Source organism: Canis aureus, chromosome 20, assembly GCF_053574225.1.
Source record: "Canis aureus isolate CA01 chromosome 20, VMU_Caureus_v.1.0, whole genome shotgun sequence".
NCBI classification, from domain to species: Eukaryota; Metazoa; Chordata; class Mammalia; order Carnivora; family Canidae; genus Canis; species Canis aureus.
The window spans coordinates 17,964,904-17,986,983 of NC_135630.1; the positions used below are offsets into that span (position 1 = coordinate 17,964,904).

At 47.2% G+C, this 22,080-nt stretch overlaps 1 protein-coding gene across 19 annotated transcripts in view; it reads right to left on the reverse strand.

Annotated features, from left to right (window-relative positions):
* JADE1 (jade family PHD finger 1) overlaps positions 1-20,458 on the reverse strand; it is a 62,797-nt gene extending 42,339 nt beyond the window's left edge. Inside the window, exons 1-4 of one of the 19 annotated variants that reach the window (XM_077861041.1) lie at positions 6,462-6,648; positions 2,597-2,774; positions 2,387-2,450; positions 1,504-1,581 (exon numbers count right to left, since the gene is read on the reverse strand). In XM_077861041.1, the coding sequence (XP_077717167.1) occupies positions 1,504-1,555 (52 nt within the window). In that variant the 5' untranslated portion in view covers positions 1,556-1,581; positions 2,387-2,450; positions 2,597-2,774; positions 6,462-6,648. Of the gene's footprint in view, positions 1-1,503; positions 1,582-2,386; positions 2,451-2,596; positions 2,775-6,461; positions 6,652-13,351; positions 13,424-17,113; positions 17,251-18,227; positions 18,364-18,665; positions 18,807-19,886; positions 20,023-20,305 lie in introns of those variants that run through there. The other 18 variants (XM_077861050.1, XM_077861040.1, XM_077861035.1 and 15 more) reach the window with 18 other exon arrangements.
* Positions 20,459-22,080: the final 1,622 nt, after the last annotated feature.

Consider the following 22,080-nt stretch of genomic DNA (forward strand, 5'->3'; position numbering starts at 1 on the left):
CCACGACTCGGCCCCGCCCCGTGCCTGCGCACCCCACACGCCCCCCTCACGCCCCGTGACTGCGCACCCACTGCCTCGTGACTGCCCCCCGCCCCGTGACCGCGCACCCACTGCCCCGTGACCGCACACCCACTGCTCCGTGACCACACACCCACTGCTCCGTGACCGCCCCTGCCCATGACCGTGCACCCCAAACGCCCCCCGCCCCTGACTGCACACCCACTGCTCCGTGCCCATGCACCCCCCCATGACTGCGCACCCACTGCTCCATGCCCATGCACCCCCTGCCCCGCCCAGTGACCGCATCCCCACTGCTCCATGCCCATGGGGAGTGGCGAACTCTGCCACCACTCCCCATGCCCACGCCATGCCTGCACCGGAGGCTCCCAACCCAGAGCCACGTGGAGTTCTCTCCCACCCAGGGTGCCACGTTGAGGTCTCAGTCTTCATGCTTCGGGCCCCTCCCCTACACTTCTCAGTGTGGCCACCTTCAGCTGCAAAGCTGTGCTAACTTACAGCTTGTGCTCGACCAGAAACCTAAAAAATAGTCCTGTTTGCCTAATAACTATTTCTTCCTTCAGGAACTGCCCAAATCTCAATCCTGCATTTCCCCAGCCCCTTCTGTTCTCTGAATTTGTGCCCGCATATATACATTTCCACCAAGCATGAAAAAGACACCTCTATTCTCCCCTAATGACTTTGTGGTCAAAACTGGATTTCATGTAGGTCTGAGTTCCTTGAAAGCGGGCCTGATACTTTTCCCATCATGCAGTAGAGCAAGCAGGTTTCCTGAGTTTAATCTGTAATATAAAACATAAGCTAAGGGGCTGGAGCTCAGGCACTGTGCTAGGTACAAAATTTCCTCATTATCTGAGAGGAGCTCTTCAAGTAGCATGTTAGCTTCTCAATACACAGAAGCTTGTATGACATTTATTTTGAGTGCCTGGAAGCCAACTAACTTCTGGTTCTCAGCTGTACTGTGAAAACATGAGGATGCCAGAGAGCAGAGATGCAGACAGCAGTAGTATTAAATACAGTCACATTCAAAATCAAGTGAAGAGCACGGACCCCACGACTTACTGAAAACCAATGCTTAATATTTTCACATACACTAAGCAGTCTTCAATCTCCCTCTGTATCAGGCTGGACTAGTCGATAATTAACTGGCTTCAATTAAGTCCCCTCTTCATAAATAGCAACTCTAAATGCCATAAATGATGTTTAGGAAAAACAGACATACCAGTGACTTCTAAAACTGGATTACTCATCCTTGGATAACACACCAGAAGCCTGAGGAATGCCCACCTGCAGTCAACCTCACCAGAAAGACTGGGTTACAGACCTGGAGTATCACACTCACATGTGATGTCTCTAGGCCTTGGCTTTCTCTGACCTGCCTGATATGTGAAGGGCCTCAGCTATTTAAAGCATTACATTAAAAAATCATGTTTTCACACTGACCCAAACCCGGGTAGGCTCCAAGAACAACAAAGCAGGACTTACTGCCATTGTCGTCAGAATCCTCACTGCTGCTGGGAAGGCGACCTCGTTTCATGATCTCCCCGGGAAACAGCAGGCAGCCTGCAAAGCAATGAGACAGCACTTAACCCAAGATGATAATACACAATCATCAAGTTGTGCTTCAGATGGCAGCCCAGGATTTACAGCACACAAAAGCAAACAATCGGCTTTAAGTAGCATTTGAATTGTAAACAGTAAAAAGACCAAAGATACATAATTAGGTGCAATCATTAACAGAACAGGTTTAAAAAGGAGGGGGAGGGGTAGAGAAGTCACGTATCAGTAGGTCTCCCAAAGGTGCCAGGTTTCTCTCTAGTTCCAGTGACATTATCACTACAACTACTCCAGGAGTCTTTTTAGCTGACTGGCGGCAAGCACTGCAGAAAAAAACCCGCGGCAATGAGCACAGTGCTTCCTCACTACAGACAGATTCATATTTTACGTGTGTATATGGGGGATGGGGAGTGAGGCTGTGCCTGAATGTGTGAATATTTACACTGCACTGGGCATGATTATGCTTCTCAGGCAAATTTTGCTAAAATAATCCTAAAAGCCAAATAACCTGGAGTTCTAGGAACAAAATAAAAGGGGTATTAGGAAAGTAAATAATATCTCCTCCAGCTATCTCCAAACCCTCAGCAGCATTCACAGCTACAAGAGGAAGGGACCAGACATTATCGGATACAGCCCCCTCTCCTTCACTCAAAAGGAAACTGAAGCCAAAAGAAGTTCAAGCAGCAACTTGCCCAAGGTCATACTGTGGGCAGGAGCTGGGAATTCCAAATCCAATTTCACTACATTTCACGCATTTCACCCAACTCCTTACAGCCTGGTCCAACCTATCCTAGCCAGACACCCGGCCCACCTTGCTGACTCCTTTCCTTCCAAGTGGTAACAGGCCTCCAGCATCACCAGGTAAGAGAAAGACTCTACTCAGGAAAGAGGACAGTGGACCAAGATTATAAAGACCGATTCCCCGGTCATATTCACACAGGCGGCTCTTTAAAGAAATCCAAAAAGCTTTTCCAAAGTGAAATTACTGATCCCCTTGACATACTTAGGAATGTGATCTTACCGCAAAGCAATGAATCCCAATGAGGGAGGAGGGCTTTTCACTGTCAGAAGTACCCACTCAGCCCCTCTCGGAAAGTACATCCCAAGCTCCCCCTCACTGGGAATCGCAGCATTACACTGCGGTAGGTTTTTCACAGGATGGTGCACAGGAATGCTGTGGATCAAAATGTGGAGAACCACTGTTCCACTGTATTGGAACAAGACAGAATGCTGTGGATCAAAATGTGGAGAACCACTGTTCCACTGTATTGGAACAAGACAGAAAATTAGAAACTCAAAGCTCTACTCTAAAATGGACCTATAAAAGAGCTGACCAAAAAAAGCAGAAAACACATCATACAATAAAGTCTGTTCCCACCTATCAAACAGACCTACATGGATACACTAAAATACTCAGGCCCCTGATCTATAATTCTAATACTTGATATTTTCTTTCTGAGACACTCACCAGTTAAGGTTTTTGGTTTTTTGTTTACCAATGAATTCTTCAAAAACCATTAACAAAAGAATTTACCATGTGGCAGCCCAAACACGAGTTGTGATCTGGGCCATGGGCTATCTTCAGGCTAGGGTTTCATACTTTGGAGCAGGGTCACAGTCCTACAATGAACCCACCCGCCCCATTCACTCAAGCAATCCAGAACTTGGCCTGGGGCAGGCAGGCCCATTCCAGTCAGAAGCTTCCACGGCCAACAAACACCTGTGGCCAACTCCCCACTTGGAAGGACTGTCTTCCCTGCCCTGTCACTACATGCCAAAAACACCAACTAATGACAGCTAAACACTCCTCCAACCTTCCAGGGAGGGCAGTCCTGCTCTCTTTCCAACAGGAGGCCCAAGGAGAAAAGAGAAAAGCAAGGACCACTCATTCCTAACAATAGCTTCAGGTCTCCAAAACCTATTTACACCAAAGAGCTTTAAAAAAGGAAGGAGGGAGGGTAAGCTATCTAAAAAGGAATTCCTTAAAAGTAAGGGTGTGCAGGGACACCTGGGTGGCTCAGCAGTGGAGAGCAGCTGCCTTCGGGCGTGATCTTCTGAGTCCCGGGATTGAGTCCCCCAGCAGGCTTCCTGCATGGAACCTGCTTCTCCCTCTGCCTGTGTCTCTGCCTCTCTGTCCCTCTCATGAATAAATAAAATCTTTAAAAAAAAAAAAAAAAAGGTCTTCCTCCTAGCCTTCAGCCTCCAGTCCTCACCCAACCCAAACATTCAAACACAACTCCCAGAGTAAACACCCAGTTCAACAGTCACTAAATGAAAAACGCAAGCATTGGCCAAAATGGAATGATGCTCCTAAACACACACTCTCTCAAGCAAAATTACACAAGTGAAAGAATAAAAATAGTATTTTCCTCCTAATGAACTCCATTTTCAACCACCCTGAAAGACCTTGAGAAGAAAGGACAATTGAGAATGCTATACTGTACTTCTCCAGGGATCCTGGCATGGTAATGGGGGTTACTGCACAGAATTTCCTCTGTGGCTCGGATGTGCTTAAACCTTGACATCAAGCTGGTCTGGTCTATCTCACCTGGGGTTACTTGCTGTATCACGAAATCAAAGTACATGTTAGGATCTTTAAGATACACAATACAGTGGTTGTACGCTTCAAACAACTGTCCAATAGAAGCCGGTGTGAGAAAAGAGAGGGCCCTCCTCATCATTACCTTTGCTGACTCTTTTAGGGCATGGCTGATCATTATCTCAAGGACAGAATTAAGTAACAATTACTTAAAACTCCCAACACTCAGAGATAGCAACAAGATATAAGAGCCTGTATAATGCATCCCATGAACATGTAAATCCCTAATCTACCAGAAGGCGCTGGAGGAAAAGAACGGTTCCTGACCTCATGGAACTCTAGCTGAGGAAACAGACAAGTCAACAGAGATTACATAATGGTTAGTGCCTGACAGCTGTATGCACAAAGCTCTGTAGAACAGAGGTTGATGGAAAAGTTCCCTGAGCAGAGTCTTGAAGAACAAAGGGGAGGTAGCCAAGTGGCAGCACAACATTTTGGGCAAAGCAAGGTACTATAACATACATGTAACCTACCATATTACTCTGCACAGCATCTTCACCTCCAGAATCTTACTATTTGCTTACTTCTTTACTAATATACATCCGTTTTTACCTTTTATCCAGTTGTCAAGTCTTACTGATTCAGAAGGTAGGAGTCTTTCAAGTTTCCCTAACTTTGCCCGCAGATTTGTCTTTCCAACACCTGTATCTGCATAGCTTTAAGCACCTCCCTTCCACTGCCTACAATCCTCTTGAATAGGTGACCACATCCAGTCATTCTGTCATTTCCTACGCAAATCCGGCCCTCTGTTACATACTTACAAACGTGTCCAACCTGGCCCCTGGCAACCTTACCCGAGCTGTCCAACCTGGCCCCTGGCAACCTTACCCAAGCACATCTCCGAACATCTCCCCCCGTGACTGGGCTTGCGCCTCTGCTGGGCCAGGCCTCTTTCCACACTCAGCGTCTGCTGATGCTGTTTTGCCCTGTTTTCCCTACCCCCCAATCCCACCTCTTCCCGGGGCTCAGTGCAAAGCCACTAAGCATGGCCCACCGTTCCCATTAGAAGCACTTACATTCTGTTCAGCTCATTTCATGAACCTTTTCACCCGGTTTCAAGGTGTTATTTTATTTTATTTTTGTTTATTTACTCACGAGAGACCGGGGGGGGGGGGAGGGGGGGGGCAGAGACACAGGCAGACAGAGAAGCAGGCTCCACACAGGGAGCCTGACATGGGACTCAATTCCAGGACCCCGGGATTACGCCCTGGGCTGAAGGCGGCGCTAAACCGCTGAGCCACCCGGGCTGCCCCTCAATGTGTTATTTTAATAATCAATTCTTGCTTTGCATCATCATTTCAATGTTCCACATGGGTCTCTAGAAATTTATAGAGTTCTTGAGAACAGAGATCCTCTTTAATTAAATATGAAATAAAGACACCAAGGAGAGGATCCTGAGCAAAACATACCCTCACAGGGCAGCTACAAGAAGATGCACCCAGAACTCTGGATTCAGTCCTCACCCAAACATTCTACCTGATTTCATCAAAACAGACTCAAAGTGATGCAATTTACAGGAGCCTGGAGTGTCCATTCACCATAAGAAGGTGTCCATTCACCATTAGAAGCAGAACAGCTAGGCAGATAAAAATACTAATTATTAGGCATTTGGGACTTTGTGTCCAAAAAGAGGAAGAATATCTAGGATGCCTGATTACTTTTTTTAAAGGTTTTTAAATTTATTTACTCATGAGAGACACAGAGAGAGAGAGAGAGGCAGAGGGAGAAACAGGCTCCAAGCAGGGAGCCGGATGTGGGACTCGAACCCAGGACTCCAGGATCACGCCCTGAGCTGAAAGCAGACACACTGCTGAGCCACCCAGGTGTCCCTAGGATGCCTGATTATAGTAGGAACATTGCCTGGAAAGGCCAAGTCAGAGGAGGTCGTGATTGGATCTGGCCAGTGACAATCCTTTGGCATCTCCACTGCAGGGAAGGGCGGGTCAGATACTTGTGGTGGCTGCACAGAACACCATCTCCTCAGGAAACATAGGCACCATTATATCACAATCCTTATTGACATTACATGCAAATCACTTTCCTTCAATCTTCTCTTCACACAGGCTAAAACTAGTGGATTAACTATTAATTCGATTAAATTTGTATTGAATTAGATACCCAAGATATGGTAAACAAAATAAGGAATGGCCCAAGGGAACATACACATACAGTAATAAGCAAGTAACTAGACAAGTAGCTCCACTGGGATAACTGCTATAAAGGCTATAGGATTACCACTCATGGATTATGGAGGGATACGGGATACATAAATGAGAAAGCAAGGTACCTCAAAACCTTGAAATTCAACTGTCCTTAGATTGAAACTGGGGGCAAAAACCTCAGCATGCCAGAAGAGCAGCCATTAGCTGAAGGAATCCATCCATCCCCAAGGTGGCTCAGGAATTTGCCAAAGAGAACAAGTTCAGTGACCTGGGTGTGGTCCCAGGGAGGCATGACTGGTATGTGATTCTAAGGAAGAAAGAATGAGAAATGACCTCAGGGATAAGGAGTGAAGGGGTTTTACAAAAGAATAAAATGATGATTAAGAATTTGACGATGTTTATTCAATGCTATCCTGGGAAAGAGGGCCTGATTTGAGGAAAACAAACCGTCCAGCTATTAGAATTACTCTCTGTGGCAGAACAGGGACCATTCAACAGGCCATAAACTCTGCGGTTATATAAGAAGTTATAATCACCCTAGGGATTTTAATTATCTTATGCCTCATATGCAGGAAGTGAGGTTTCCTCCTCAAAGTATCTATTTTATCCATTATGTTTCATTCTTACTTATTTCGCACTAACGAAGTTCTAGAAGGTATTCAAACACCTCGAACTACTTCTCTAAGTTATCACCTACACATAATGCTATGTATTAAAATAACTTATCGATGAATGACCGAGTTTTCATACACCAAGTGCACATTATGCTCACTCCGCTTTATAGAATGAGATGCTTTCACTTTAATATCTAATTGACCTTTAACTGGAATTACTTCCATAATATTATTAATATTATTTTTAAAGATTTGTTATTTTTGAAAGAGAGAGCGAGCATGCTATGCTGCAGGAGGCGCAGAGGGTGGAGGAGAGAGACTCTCCAGCAGACTGCCCCCTGAGCAGAGCAGTGCGGGGCTCGGATCTCCACCCACCCCCGCACCCCCCAAACCAAGAGTCAGATACTCAACCATGGCGCCACCCAGGGATCCCTCTGTTATATTACTTTTAAATTTACCGGTGTCCTTCCATTTTCTAGCAAAATTAATCTAATCTGTTAATCTGTACTATATTTAAAAATGTACTTAGGAAAGGTATAACATAAAAATATATATAAAGAATATTTTCAGACACCAAGTTATCTATACATAAAATGTATTTTACAATGAGCTACTTCCTTTGTTTGCTAAATTCATACAATTTGGATATTATTTTTAAACATTATGTAACTGATACTTTGATTCCTAAATTATTAATCATTGAATAACCTCCCATTAAAAAACTTCCATTTTCTTAATAGGTCACTTTCTTATCTTCTGTGGAGTAGGTATGTAACAAGGTATCCAAATAGAATAATGACCTATACTTCATAGTAATTTTCTTTTCCCTAAAGGAGTATGAAAGAAAATCCAGCTGGTTTCTTACCTGTTTTTAAAGACAACACTAACTGCTCAGTTTTCAAAGTGGCAACATTATCTAATTCCTATGCTCACTGAGAGTCTAAAAATACTAGTGTGACTATAACTCAAATCCAGCTTCCTCACTTTAAGCTAAGAGTTATAAATGGTATAAAAAAAATTTTAAGTAGTAGTCATATATCTGATTTAATTGACAAACTGCTTAGATCTTAAGTGTTAAAGTTTTAACCTTGTCCAAATATTTCAAACCCCCAAAATGGGAACTGTTAAAAATGTCATTTATAATGCCATACATCAAAATCTGTTTTTTAAAAAAATGCTGCCCAAGCTACTATACAGCCTTTTCAAAAATGTCACACTTGGGGATCCCTGGGTGGCGCAGTGGTTTAGCGCCTGCCTTTAGCCCAGGGCGCGATCCTGGAGACCCGGGATCGAATCCCATATCATCGGGCTCCTGGTGCATGGAGCCTGCTTCTCCCTCTGCCTATGTCTCCGCCTCTCTCTTTCTGTGTGACTATCATAAATAAATAAAAATTTAAAAAAAAATGTCACACTTGAAAATATTCGGTGGAAAAGAGTTTTTTATATTAGCAATAAATAACCACCTCTCCCAAAAGATAACTGACCAGATAATCATGACTATAATATTTACTCCTACAGACATTACTAACAAAGCCTGAGTGCTGGAACACATTAATTCACTGCAAATTCTTAATAAATTATTTGTAAAAACTCTGCCTTTGAAAGTCAATAAAAATATTTTTCAATTTTTTAAAGAATTTATAAATTTGACTGATTCTAAATGAATCAGAAGCAGCTCCCATTTGCAAATTTGTAAATAATCCAATCCCCTGCCTAGGAGCTCTAAAAACAATCAAACCCTAATAGTTCTCTGTAATCACGGACTCCGGAGTTAGCAACTGAAGAGCAGCTATGACAAAATATTCCAATCATGTATATTTAGAATTTATTTACCTTCCCCCAGTAGAGGATAAAGGAATTTACACCTAAACAATGAAGGCAGTCGGTCACCATGGCCTTTCTATCCCTACCTCTACCTACTCAGAAGTTTTTTGTTAGGTCTATATGCTCAGATATGGAAAGATGCCAAAGACATATTAAGAAACACAAGCAAACTGCAGGGGAGGGGGGCTGAAATACAGGTCCATTTGCATATAAAAGGGACAAAGGAAGAAAATCTATATTAGCACCAATTGCCTGCATATTCATGGAAAAATATAAAGGATATTAATAATGCTGTTTATTTCTGAGAAATGTAATCAAAGTGTTCATATAGAATGGGCTGGGAACTCATCTTTCTGACATTTTATGACTTTGGTTGCTTAACTATCATCCCATCCCGCCCTACATTTGTAATAGTAAAGATTAAATAGTAGTAAAGATTTAAAATCCAAAACCTTTCTTCCCTACTGCTCACCATATATAGAAGACCCTGGGAGCACAATTTTTGAGTCCCATGCAAAGCACCAGTCTAAAATAAGTAGCCATCAAAAACTATGTAGACCCCACCCCCTTCCTAAGATGAGGTACCAGGTACCAAAGGCTTAGGTCTGCCTTCTAAGGAATGTTTGATGGAATAGTACAGAAAGAAAAAAGTAGAAAAGGTAATAGGATAATACTATAAAATACTATTATCACCCACTCAGTATTTACTTAAAAGCAAAAGTTTTCAAAACACAGAACAACCATTACCAGTAACTGGTCACTAAAAATATATGCAGTAAGGAGCACCCAGGTGGTTCAGCTGGTTTAAGTGTCTGCCTTCCCGTTCAGGTCATGAACCTGGAGTCCAGAGATCAAGCCCCATGTCAGGCTCCCTGCTCAGTGCGGAGTCTGCTTCTCCCTGTCTCTCTGCCCCTCCTACCCCCTGCTCATTCTCTCTCTCACACACACATAAATCTAAGAAAATCTTTTAAAAATATATATATGCAGTAAGAATAGAAAAAACTAACCCAGACAGGAAAAGGAAGGTTTAAACTATCTTTAAAGAATAAACATTCCACTTCTTAGCCATTCCACGACTACTACTATTTTGGAAAAAAATAAAAATAAAAAAAAAGCTACATTCCAGAGATGGCTAACAAATAGGCCATTTCCTCCACCCATAGCAGGCATGGTTAATAAATTAGGTCATTCTTCTCCACAAGACCAGACATGACTTCAGAATCCTCCTTAACACAGTGCTACCACTCAGTCAGAATTCTAGGAGATAAAACCTATTTGCCCCATGTGTCTAACCCCTCTTTATACACTTTTTTTTTTTTGACAATTTACCAGGGAAAAAGTGTTCTTTTTTTCCTCCCTCTAAAATACTCATTGAAATTAGAAGTTGTGTTCCAGTCTGCCCTGAGGTCTCTGAACCAAATTCTAATTTACAGAACACACACACACACACACACAGGTCAAAGTTTAAAATTCCACTGAAGGATAACACTTAAGAAAAACCAAATGTTAACGGAGGTATTTCTGGATGAACCATGGTAAGTGGTAGGGATGGAAAGAAGTCTACAAACCCTTATTCTACCCACCGAAGAATAGGTCAATAAATGCAAAGTGTCTACAGGGTAATTTTAAAAGATTTTTAAATGCTTAAACCAGATGTTCTTATACAGGATATACAAAGCAGCTTCTGCAGAAACCAGACTCAACCAGTTAATGACAATTACACTGTGCACAGATTGAAATGCAGCTGTTTTGAGGAACTTTGTTCCCTGATTATAGCTGGTTGTCAGAAACTATCAGTTACCACTAACAATGTTAAGTCACCAAAAATTCTTAAAGTACTGTTAAAAAGGAAAGACGCCAAATGTATACTAGAATACCTAGATAGCACACTTAATAAAAACTGCCTTTACATACCATCTGAGTTACCTACGAAAACAAACATTTCATTATAATTGTCGAAGTTTTATTATTATGGTCACTGATATGTAAAGATGGTCTCAAAACCCAGCAACAAGGTCTGGAAAAGTATTCTAAGTTTAAGGCTGAAAAAGAGTCTCACCCCATGGACTGGGTCTACAGTCTTCCCAAAAGAAACCCATAAAATAATGGCTGCAGTGCTAGAAAACATTTCAGAGACCATTTAATCCACTCTTCCTAATTTTAAAGATGTGTACACTGAATTCTAGATAGGTTAAGTAGCATGAGCAAAGACACACAAACCTAAAACAAAGCCAATCCCCAAATTAAAGACCAGTTCCCAAGGTGAGTGGTCAATTCCAGTACCAGCCACCTCTTCCCAGGTGCCTCGACCATAGGCTTCTCCCCTACTGGACACCTGTGATTTAGAAAGATGTTAACCAGGAGATTAAGGCCACATACCATGTATTATGAGGAAGCAGCCAACTAAAAATATAATCAATGAAAAACAGTCTGTTAACTTAGAAACTAAAACAGGGTTTCCTGGCAAGCTATTATGAAGACAGTTGTAAATGCCATTCCATTCTGCCTGGTGGAGCATACAAAAGGTAGAGCTAGAAGGAGAATGTGCTAGTAGGTTTTCTGAGCACTAACCACGGGGTTAGGAGTCCTCAGAACAGAGCATTAGCTTCTTCTGACTGGTAGGACATATGTAGCCTACTTGGAGGGACATTACCTCCCTCTGTAGGAACTCCAGTTTATAACGCGTACTCCCTTACACAGAGCTTCTTAGCCTGGCCCCTTTGGAGGGTGTAACTACCTAGGTATGCTTTCCCAGGTACACAAGGGCCCATGTTATTTATTCTACCCTCAAAGGGGATCTAAGAACCGATGAGTTAAGAACCACAGCCCTCAGACTAGCAAAGTCCCTCTGCATGTGGTATTTATCAGGTAAACTTCTGATTTCCACTTTTTTCAGGTTCCTACCAGAAAGTAACTTAGCCCCAACAGGAATAATCTGCAGACCAGATAATGCGGAGTCTCACTATAAATCAAAGTTTCACAGCTTGTTTTTGTCCAGCCCCAGAACTAAAAATGGTTTACATATTTAAATGGGGGAGGGGTCAAAAGTACATATCATAACACACAAAAATTATACAGAATTCAAAATTTCACTATCCATAAAGTTTTACTGGAACACAGCCATGTTCATCATTCATTTACCTTTTGTTCAGTGATTACTTTCACACTTAGAAAAGCAAAGTTCAACAGTTTCAAGAAGCCCACAAAGCCTGAAATATTTACTATCTGGCCCTCTCTGCAAAGAGTTTACTGATCTCTGCTACAAATCAACATAGCACGTTTATAAACTAGTATTACGCATGTTTAGTGAAATGTGAACCAATGACCAGGTCCTGGGCAAACAAGTGCCTTACAGCTTACAAAGTTAAGAATCAGAAATCACTTGTTTAAGTTTTTTAACTAGGGCTGCCCGGGTGGCCCAGTGGTTTGACACCGCCTTCGGCCTGGGGTGTGATCCTGGAGACCAAGATCGAGTCCGGCGTCCGGCTCCCTGCGTGGGGCCTGCTTCTCCCTCTGCCTGTGTCTCTGCCTCTCTCTCTCTCTCCTCTCTCTCTCTCTCTGTCATGAATAAATTTTAAATAAACTTAAAAACACAAAAAAGTTTTTTTAACTAAAACAGGTTAAGACTCAGACGGGAGAAGGGCGGCAGGGATGCTTTAAGCAAAATAATAAAGGCCATGTCTAGAAACCTGTGAATTTTTCTCAAACCCCTGAGACTCCTACTTGGAGCCAGTATACACCAAATTATGAAAACTTCTAACAAGCTTATCTGGTAGGCAAAAAAAAAAAAAAAGAAAGAAAAAAAATGTTCAAGACTGGCATTTTTAACAATACATGGTTATCGGTGATGCAAAGGATCAGAGCGATCATAAAAAGAAATCACCACAATGTAAACACTAAACTGGAATCCAATAATACATTTTTTTTAGTTTAGTTTTGTTTTGTTTCTTTGAGATAGAGCAGGAGCAGAAGGTAGGAGGGAGGAGGAGAAGCAGACTCCCCACTAAGCAGGGAACCTGATGCGAGGCTCAATCCCAGGACCCTGAGACCCTCAAGAGACCCCAAGTGACCCCAACCAGGAGCTGAAGGCAGATGCTCAACCAACAGAGCCACCCAGGCACCCCTCCTACAATACATTTAAATGCATCCCCTAAATCCCTGAAATGACACACAAGTGCAACCTGAGTTTTCTGGGAGAGAGGTTCCACAGGTCTCAGATTTCAAGGGTCTTTCACTTTAAAAAAAAAAAAAAAAAAAAAAAGTTACAAGCCACCAGTACTCAGCCTCCACATCTTAAGTGCTTCATTATACTTCAACATTGAAATAACTGATGCTTACAAGGATGACCATGCACAATCAAGAAAAAAATCTTAGGGCAGTCCCGGTGGCTCAGCGGTTTTGCACCACCTTCAGTCCAAGACATGATCCTGGAGACCCGGGATCAAGTCCCGGGTCGGGCTCTTTGCATGGAGCCTGCTTCTCCCTCTGCCTGTGTCTCTGCCTCTCTCTCTCTCTCTCTCTCTCATGAATAAATAAATAAATCTTAAAAAAAAAATCTTAAATCATGTTTAGTATACCTTGTGTTAACCAAAGCAAACCATGCAACTCGACTCCAACTCCAGCGACTTGTTACCCTTGCCAATTCTTGCTCCTTAACTCTGCAGTAAGGAAAAAAAAAAATACTCCTTTTATTCTTCAGTTTGGACTCTCACCATTGAAATCGTCATTTAAAATCAGTGCAAAGAAACTGTCTTAGAAGCTGTCATGAGATTTAATAAAATCTGTGCAAACATTAAATAATAGTACTACATATACATATATACACTACTACCAATTGTTAGTGCTTTTAAAACAGAATAAATATTGTGGTTTAATTCCTTCGAAATACAAGCTCAGAAGAACCCAAGGTTTTAAAAATGAACGTATACTTGGACTGTCCTCAATCACCTAATAATGGTTTGACTCTACTTCGGAAAACCAAAAGCAAAAACTAAATACTGGACTGGTTTTAGAGTGACCAAAAGCTTGTTCCTGAACGCCTGTTAAGAGCACATTATATACCACGGATCTAGAGTAAAATGGAATGGAAATTCCCCAGTAACCAAGCTTTTCAGTCAACGTCTGGCAATATTTTTGTTGCTTTCAGGTGAAGAAAGACATCCTTAGTAATCAACTCAGGACCTAGGCCAGATAAGGCCACAATAACACGGCCAGAGTCAGGAGCAATATCCTCTTAGACTAGATTTTGTCTGTGGACTCAGGACACTGTGACTCTTAAGCTAAACTTGCAGACAAGATGCCACTTCCACTCAAAGGTAAAAAGGCCCTCTGAGGCCACCCTGGCATATTTAAGGACTGCAGGGTAACTGACTCCATCAGAGTACACCAACTGCAAAAATATCAAAACGTACACCGCTCACGATCACATAAACAGATTTATACAAGTATACCAGGCAAATGACAATAAACTCTCAAAAAAGTCTCAAGCTTTCTGAAATATCAGATACTGCAAGTAAGAAAAATATTAATGGTTCAAACTGTAAATACATAGATAACGTAAACTGCTGCAAGATCTTGAAAATGGAGAAAATGGACTGAACAGTAAAACTTTCAAGGAAATAACGGATGTTCTCAGGAATTAAAACTTTTCCAATTAAGGTTCCCACCAGGTTTCTTTTTTTTTTTTTTTCCCCAACCAGGTTTCTGATACTAAGAAAAACTCCAAGCAAAGCGACCCTATATTAGAAAACGTTTTTAAAAATAAGAAACTTTCTTGATTGTGTATTGCTCAATGTTGTGCTAATGTAATATTTTAACTTAAAGGAAGAGCAGGAATGAAGTTTAACACTGGTATAACTATTTGAACAACTGAGCCAAACTTTTTGATGCAAACCCAAATAAAAAAAAGCAAGACGTACTGGCTAGTGTCTATTTCATTAACCTTGTGGGAACCCTGGGATTTTAACACATATTCTGACAGACTGAATTGTAATGATGTAATGGGTGTCCCACAATACTACAGGAGGCAAGAGCTTCGTGGACGGAAAACAAGCAGAACTGTGACATTCGCGTGCCATTCCTTACTCCTGACAAATCCTAGATACAGGACATGATCAGATTGAGATCAAGTCTATTTATTCCAACCACCCCAGTATTGAAACACAGTCAATAATTCTTTTCCCAACAAGCCTGCAGATAAATACATTAAGCAAATTTCTTTAAAGCATTTTCCAAGCAATTTCCAAACCTAAAACTCAAATTACAATAAAATGCTATTTTAATTTTCCTACTTCTTAGAAGTCCATGGGATGGATGCCTGGGTGGCTCAGCGGTTGAGCATCTGCCTTTGGCTCAGGGCTTGATCCCGGAGTCCCAAGATCTAGTCCCACATCGGGCTCCCTGCATGGAACCTGTTTCTCCCTCTGCCTATGTCTCTGCCTCTCCCTCTCTCTGTGTCTCTCACGAATAAATAAAATCTTAAAAAATAAATCAAAAAAATAATAGAAGTCCAGTCATGATTCATTCCAAAGGTTTGACTCCTCAATGTCCAAGGTTCTGTCAAAAAGTAACTACAGATTAAAAACTATCTATGGGAAATAAGCAGATGCAATAAATGATCCTCAGCTGGATAGTATTAATTTAGATAAAGCTGCTGTTATACTTTAGGGCCAACTGAGGAAATCTGAATATATCCCTGTATCAAATAAGATGAGAATTTATCAAGCTGGCTGATTGGGGGGGGGGGGACACTCCTTATAGAACTGTATATATAGTATGATCTCATTTTGATTAAAATCTATATACATATGCACAATTATCAATAAAGTGATACAGTGGTGATCTCTGGATATTTGCTTCCCCGTATTTCCTAGTTTCCAACAATGTACGTGCAACACCACCTCTGTAATAATACTTTAAACCACTAAGGGCTCCTTAAAGCCAAAAATCATTATTTATTAAGTGACTAGTATGAACGAGTCACATGGAGATCTGCTCTTATTCCAAGTTCTCCAAGTTTTTAGCTAATCCTTCCCCAGCCTCTGAGCTAAGCAACAGTTCCTTTTAAAATAGAACATTTCCTTAAACTCCTCTAAGTTTTTTCCCGTCATCTCACTCTCAAGCGCACTTACATTTTTCAGTTTTCCTGGCTATAGCTATTCTTTCAACCTTAATAATACAAGACGAAAAGGTTCATTATAGGCTAAACCCCTGTCATGGGACAAAGGAGGAACTGTTATGATGGACTTTCTTCTTTTCCTTTTATTTTTTTTTAAGATTTTGTTTGTTTATTCATGAGAGAGAGAGAGAGAGGCAGAGGCACAGGCAGAGGGAGAAGCAGGCTCCATGCAGGGAGCCCGACGTGGGACTCGATTCCAGATCCCGGGATCACGCCCTGGGCCAAAGGCAGACGCTCAACCGCTGAGCCACCCAGGAGTCCCTCCTCTTTTCCTTTTAGAAGAACATATACCTAGCTTTGTCATAGGTAGATTTTCTGTGGCAGCCCATCCAACTTTCCTTACAGAAAAAGCAGCCTAGGATCTTAGGGCTGAATCAAGTTCAAGTTCTACAGTTTGTCAGGCAACTCCCTTTAGGTCTGCCTAATGGAAAAATGAAGGGGGAAACGGGGAATCAGTACACTTAGCTGCAAACGATTTGCTGTAGACGTCAAAACTGCCAATTTATATATAAATATAAAAACACGCAAACTTGGGGACCCCGGGGTGGCGCAGCGGTTTGGCGCCGCCTTCAGCCCGGGGTGTGACCCTGGAGTCCCGGGATCGAGTCCCACGTCGGGCTCCCTGCATGGAGCCTGCTTCTCCCTCTGCCTGTGTCTCTGCCTCTCTCTCTCATGAATAAATAAAATCTTAAAAAAAAAAAATACACAAACTTATGGAAGACCAGCAAATACCAAACAAGAAGTCGTCGGAAATATTTGGAATCTAAGCAGTAAAATTCTGGGCCGCAGACGTGCGCTCTGCAGGGTCACCCCAAACACCCTCTGCCCCCCACGGGTGCTGCCCGCTCTACGACGAGCACTGCACCCGGAGTCAGGCCTGCGTCCCAGCAGGGTCCTACGAACTCTTCCTTCCTCTCCCCTGCGAGGCCCTGCGCCTCCACCAGCGGCGACCCGAGCAAAGCGCAACGCCCCACGGTCCCCTCTAACCACCGGGACCACTAGGAAACCGGCTTCCGGGGAAAGGGCTGCCCGGTCCCCCGAAACGAGTTCCTGGGCCTTGAGACATCCTAAACAGCCTTGAGCTACAAGGAGCCGCAGAGCCAGGCTTTCAACAGGGAGCGTCCGGAAGCGGGGGGCGGGGGGCGGGGGGCGGGGGGGTCACCTAGTAAAAGCCTCTGGGAAACGAGCCCCTAAGCGTTCCTTCCCCACCGGCGGAGCCTCCGACGCGCTCCCGCTTCCCCGAACGGCCGTCGTCGGGGCCGACGTGCAGCTGCGGCTTCGCGGCGAGCGGGGGAGCTGCCCCGGGGCGCGGGGCGCAGACCCTCGGCCCGCGCGGGCGGCCTGGGGCGCTGGGGTCGCCGCCGGCCGGCCCCGCCGCTCGCAAACGGCCTCCGGGGACGGCGCATTCCTAACGGGTTTCGAAGGCGCGTTTAAATCGCCCGCTTTTTTGTCTGCTCGCTGCCTTCTCCGGGCGCCGGGGCTGCGGCCGCCCCCGCGCGTCCGGGAGGGGGAGCCGGGGAGGGGAAGCCGGGGAGGGGGAGCCGGGGGCGGGCGGGGCGGGCGGGGCAGGCGGCGGGACGCGGCGCCCGCGTGGGAGGGACCCCGGGCTGCGGGGGAGCCGGGCCGCCGCCCCGCACCCAGACGCCCGCCGCCCGCCGCCCGCCGCCCGCCGGGTGTGCGCAGGGCCGCGGCTCCGCGCGGCACCGCCCCCTCCGCCCGCCCTCCCGCCTCTCCTCTCCTCTCCTCTCCTCTCCTCCTCCTCCGCCGCCTCCTCCTCCCGAGGCGACAGAAACAACAGCGCGGAAGGAGGGGAAAGTAACTCCCGGCACCTCCGCCGGAATTAGCCCCGGTGCAGCGATGACACCTTCTCGTGGCGCAGCCGGGCCCGCTCCCTCCGCAGCGCCGTCCCCGCCGCCGCCCTCTCCGTTTGAAAGTGGCCGCCCCCCCGCCGCCGCTCCTCCCGCCCCGCCGCCGCCGCTGCACCAATCCGCTCGGCCCCAGTTGCAAATCAAACGCTCCCTCGCGTCCAGAAGCCACTTGCGCCGCTGGAAACGGCCGCGCCGTCCCCTCCCCGAGTCCCTCCCGGGCGGCACCTGGAGCCGCGGCGGCCGCGCCGGCGACAAACGGCCGCGAGCTGGGAGCGGCGAAGGCGGCGGCGGCGGCGAGCAGCCCCGGGCGGGCTCGGCTCCGGCTCCGGCTCCGGCTCCCGCTCCCGCTCCCGCTCCGGCTCCCGCGGCCGCTCCCGCCCCCAGACAGTTCTGGAAACTGTGGATCACCTCTGTCACAGGAAGCCATCCGGCGAGGAAGGCGGCGCGGAACCAACAAACAAACGCCTGCGGCCGCCCGCCGGAATCGGCGCGGGGACGGCGACGGGCTTCGGGCCGCTCCCGGGCGGGGGCGCGGCGGCCGCCCCCGCGCCGCGGGCTTTGTGCGGGGCGCGGGCGGCGCGGGCGCGGGCGCGGGCGCGGAGGGCCGGGCGTCCCCGCCCCCGGAGCCCCCCACCCCGGCCCCGCGGCGGCGCCCCCGGGACCGTTAGGTGACGCCTCGGCCGCCGCCCGCCCCCATTCCCACCAGGAGCCGCCTCTGCCCCAAGGCCGGAGGCGGGCCACAAAAGTTGGCCCCGGGGCCCCCCCAGCACCTGCCCACGTGCCGCGGAGGCTCGGTCCCGGGGCTCCCCCGGCCCTTCCCCCCGCCGCCCTCGGCCGCCAGGTCACCTATTACCGGTGGGAGGGGAGAGAGCCTGCTATTTAAACGCCCGCGGAAGTTGAGGCACCCCCACTGGCGGGTGCCGTGCACCTGCCTCCCGCCGCCGCGCTCCGCCACTTTGAGCAGCAGCCGCGTCCTCGGCCCCGCCTCCTGCCCGCAGGCGGGCGGGCGGGCGGGCGGGCGGGCGAGGGCGGGGGGGAGCGGGAAGGAGGTGGAGGGGATCGAATTTCTCCAGCAAATGGGACCGTTCCGACAGGATTCGGTTCCCCGGTCAACATTCCACATTCCATCCCTCTCCCGCATTTGCAAGCCAGCGCCAACAACCCGGAGAGCCTGCCGGCTTCCGAACAACAGCCCCCAACTCACAAACACTCACAGGCACCAGACACGTGCACCGAAGGGCTCCTGCAACTTGCAGTCCCGGGGTGCACGCCGCACGCTCGGGTGAAGGCAGCGAAGCCCAGGCGGCCCCACCCCCCACGGTCTGCACGGTCTGCAGATGGTGCCAAAGGTTGCAGTTTGCAATCCGCTTTAAGTTCACGGTTAATCGGTACTTTGCTCTACCGAGGCAACTCCTTCCTGGGCTCACCGGTGAAGGGCTTTACACTTTGCAGGCAGTCTCGCTTTGAGTGAAAGGGTCCGCTCCCTGGAAACCCGATTTGGGAGGATCTGACTGCCGAGCTGTCCCTGCACCCCCTGCTCCCTGCCCTTGCATTGATGCACAGAATATTTTGGACATGTGGTGACGCGGTGACAAGCGCCAGGGCTGCCGCGGCCACCCTGCCGAGACGGACCTACACACACGCGCGCGCACACACACACACACACACCTATACGTCTGGACAGATATAGTCGTCGCCCCCCCCCGCCCGCCGCGGTCACACACACACTCCGGATTCATATATGTACGCGGACCTGCGTTCTGCCATTGCCATCTGTCTACCAAGTTGCTACTATGCTTTCCACTTTCATGCAGCCTAATGCGCTTTGGCTTTTTTTTTTTTTTAAATGTGTATCCGCTAAAGCCAACTAGACTGGGCTTCTGCTCCTACACGCGTGTAGAGGAGGATTCACCTGAAAACCGCACGTTCTTCGCAAATCCGAAAGAAGAAGAAGAAGAAAAAAAAAAAAAGCTCGAAGTCTTCAGCGCCACCACCACCCCCACCCACCCGGCAAAAAAAAAAAAAAAAAATTTTTTTTTTTGGAAAAAGGATCATAATACAACTTACTGATCCAAACACAGATCAATTCTCAGGATCCCAAAACCATCTCGTCCTCCTCCTCCGGCCCCCGCCCCGGCAATGCCCAAGTTGCTGGTGGGATAGTAACGCGGCGCTCGGCGGCGGCCGGCCCTCCCTCCCTCCCTCCTCGCTACATATCGAGAACCCAATCTTTTGGCGCCATATTAATGACGTACTATATTATTTCCACTAGGCAGCGACCTTCGGCATTAAATTACTCCCGAGAACTCCCGAGCAGAGCAACAAAACCATCAAATATGGCTGAGCCTCTCGGCTGGTCCTGCAGCCGCCGCCGCCGCCGCCGCCGCGGTACCGGGACGCGCACACGGACCCACGCGCGGACACGCGCGGACACACGCGCGGCCCCCCGCCCCCCGCGCCCCGCGCCCCGCGGCCCGCGCGCCTACCTGCTGCGGAAGGCTTCGGCGGAGGCGCTGGGCTCCACGCCGCCGGCTCCGCGCTGCATGAGTTCGGGCCGCGGCGGGCGGGCGGGGAGCCGGGCGGGCGGGCGGGCGGGCGCGGAGCCGGGCGGGCCCCTGCTCTGCCGGCGCGCACACACGCGGCCCTCGCGCAGGGAGGCACTCTCGGACGGGCGTTCGGCGGCTGATGGAGGAGGGGCCGTGCGAATCGAACTCCTTTCTGGGTCACTGCTGCCACAGGGGGGAGCACTTTACTCCTTGCCCGAACGCGAGGGTGGGGACGCGAGGGCGGAGGGAGCGCGCCGGGAGTCCGCCGCGCGGGGGGCTCCGTCCCTCGTTAACTCTTCGCGGGCCTCGGGCCGCGGGGGGCGGGGCCGCGGGTTGGGGGCGGGGCCTGGGCCTCGGGGGCGGGGCCTCGGGCCGCAGGGTGGGGGGCGCCGTCCCGCCCTTGAGATCCCTCCCCTCGCTTCCCTTGCAAGTCAGGACCTTCTCCAGGGGGTCTCCAGGCGGGAAGGTGGGCTTTGAGATCCCCCCCTCCAAACTGCCCCGCTCGCGATTCTCGTCCGATCTCCTTGTTTGTACCTGGAAATGGATTCTCGCAGATTTAGTTTGAAATTCTTCACAGAAAGAAGAAAAAAATATATATATATATATATATGTATATATGTGACTATTAAAAGAAAAAGTGTGTGATCTAGGTGAAAGGTTTTATTTTTAGGCTGAATGGCAAAATAAACAGTTCTTTTGTAGTAACAGTTCTAGGGAGTTGAGAATCGGGATGACGTTTTTAAATACAGGGAATCCAGTTTTGGAGATGGATTTGCGTCTTCACCCGAGGTTGTATCGGACATCGATCATTGCAAGTGAGGATTGATTCGTTGGAGGGCAATGATTATTTATAAGTGGACAGACACCACCTTTCTAGTTCACAGGATTTCAGGACTGGACATTGCCTTCGGAATGAGAGAATGGACACTAAAGCTGAAACTGGAGTTGCGGACTAATGTAAAATTAATCATTAGAGACTTATCCGGGAGGGTATGTATGGGTAAAAATAACCGGTTGCCAATATTCCAGAAAGTACAAATTTGCTTTTTTATGTGGAGGTTAACACAGAGGAGAAAAAGAAGTCTATGTGACCCTTAGGTTCCAAAGGAAAAAAGACATGGGTGCAGATTAAAACTCCCCTTCAGTAAATAGCAAGAGTGATCACTAATTACAAAACTGAATATTGAACCCGAAGGCATGTTGGAACTGCTGGAAGAACTCTTCTGAACATTATCAGGTTTGATTTCACACAATCATGTACCAACCTATCCACCTGCATCAAGAACATAATAATCTGATAAATGTGGCAAGACAAAACTAATTTAGCCTCTGTATACTTTTTTCAGAAAGCACTTAAACCAAAGGAAACCTTAAGTATACGTCTTCTGTCTTCCTCTCCTGTTGCACTGAGGAAGAGGACGTGTCAGCCTCGTTCAATGTGCTTGTTCAGTCGCTGTTTACAGATCACACGTGTAAAGCACTATGCCATTGTTGTCACTATGACTAGGTCACACTGCAGCTTCGTTACCTCCCTTGGTTCACCTTACACATACTGTCCTGTAGAGGTAAGAGTACACAGGCTTCCCAGACAGACAGACAGCACTGGATCTAGCTCTACCAGTTGACCAACTTGTATGACTGGGGTAAATTATGGAACTTCTGGGATCCCTGGGTGGCTCAGTGGTTTAGCGCCTGCCTTCGGCCCAGGGCGTGAT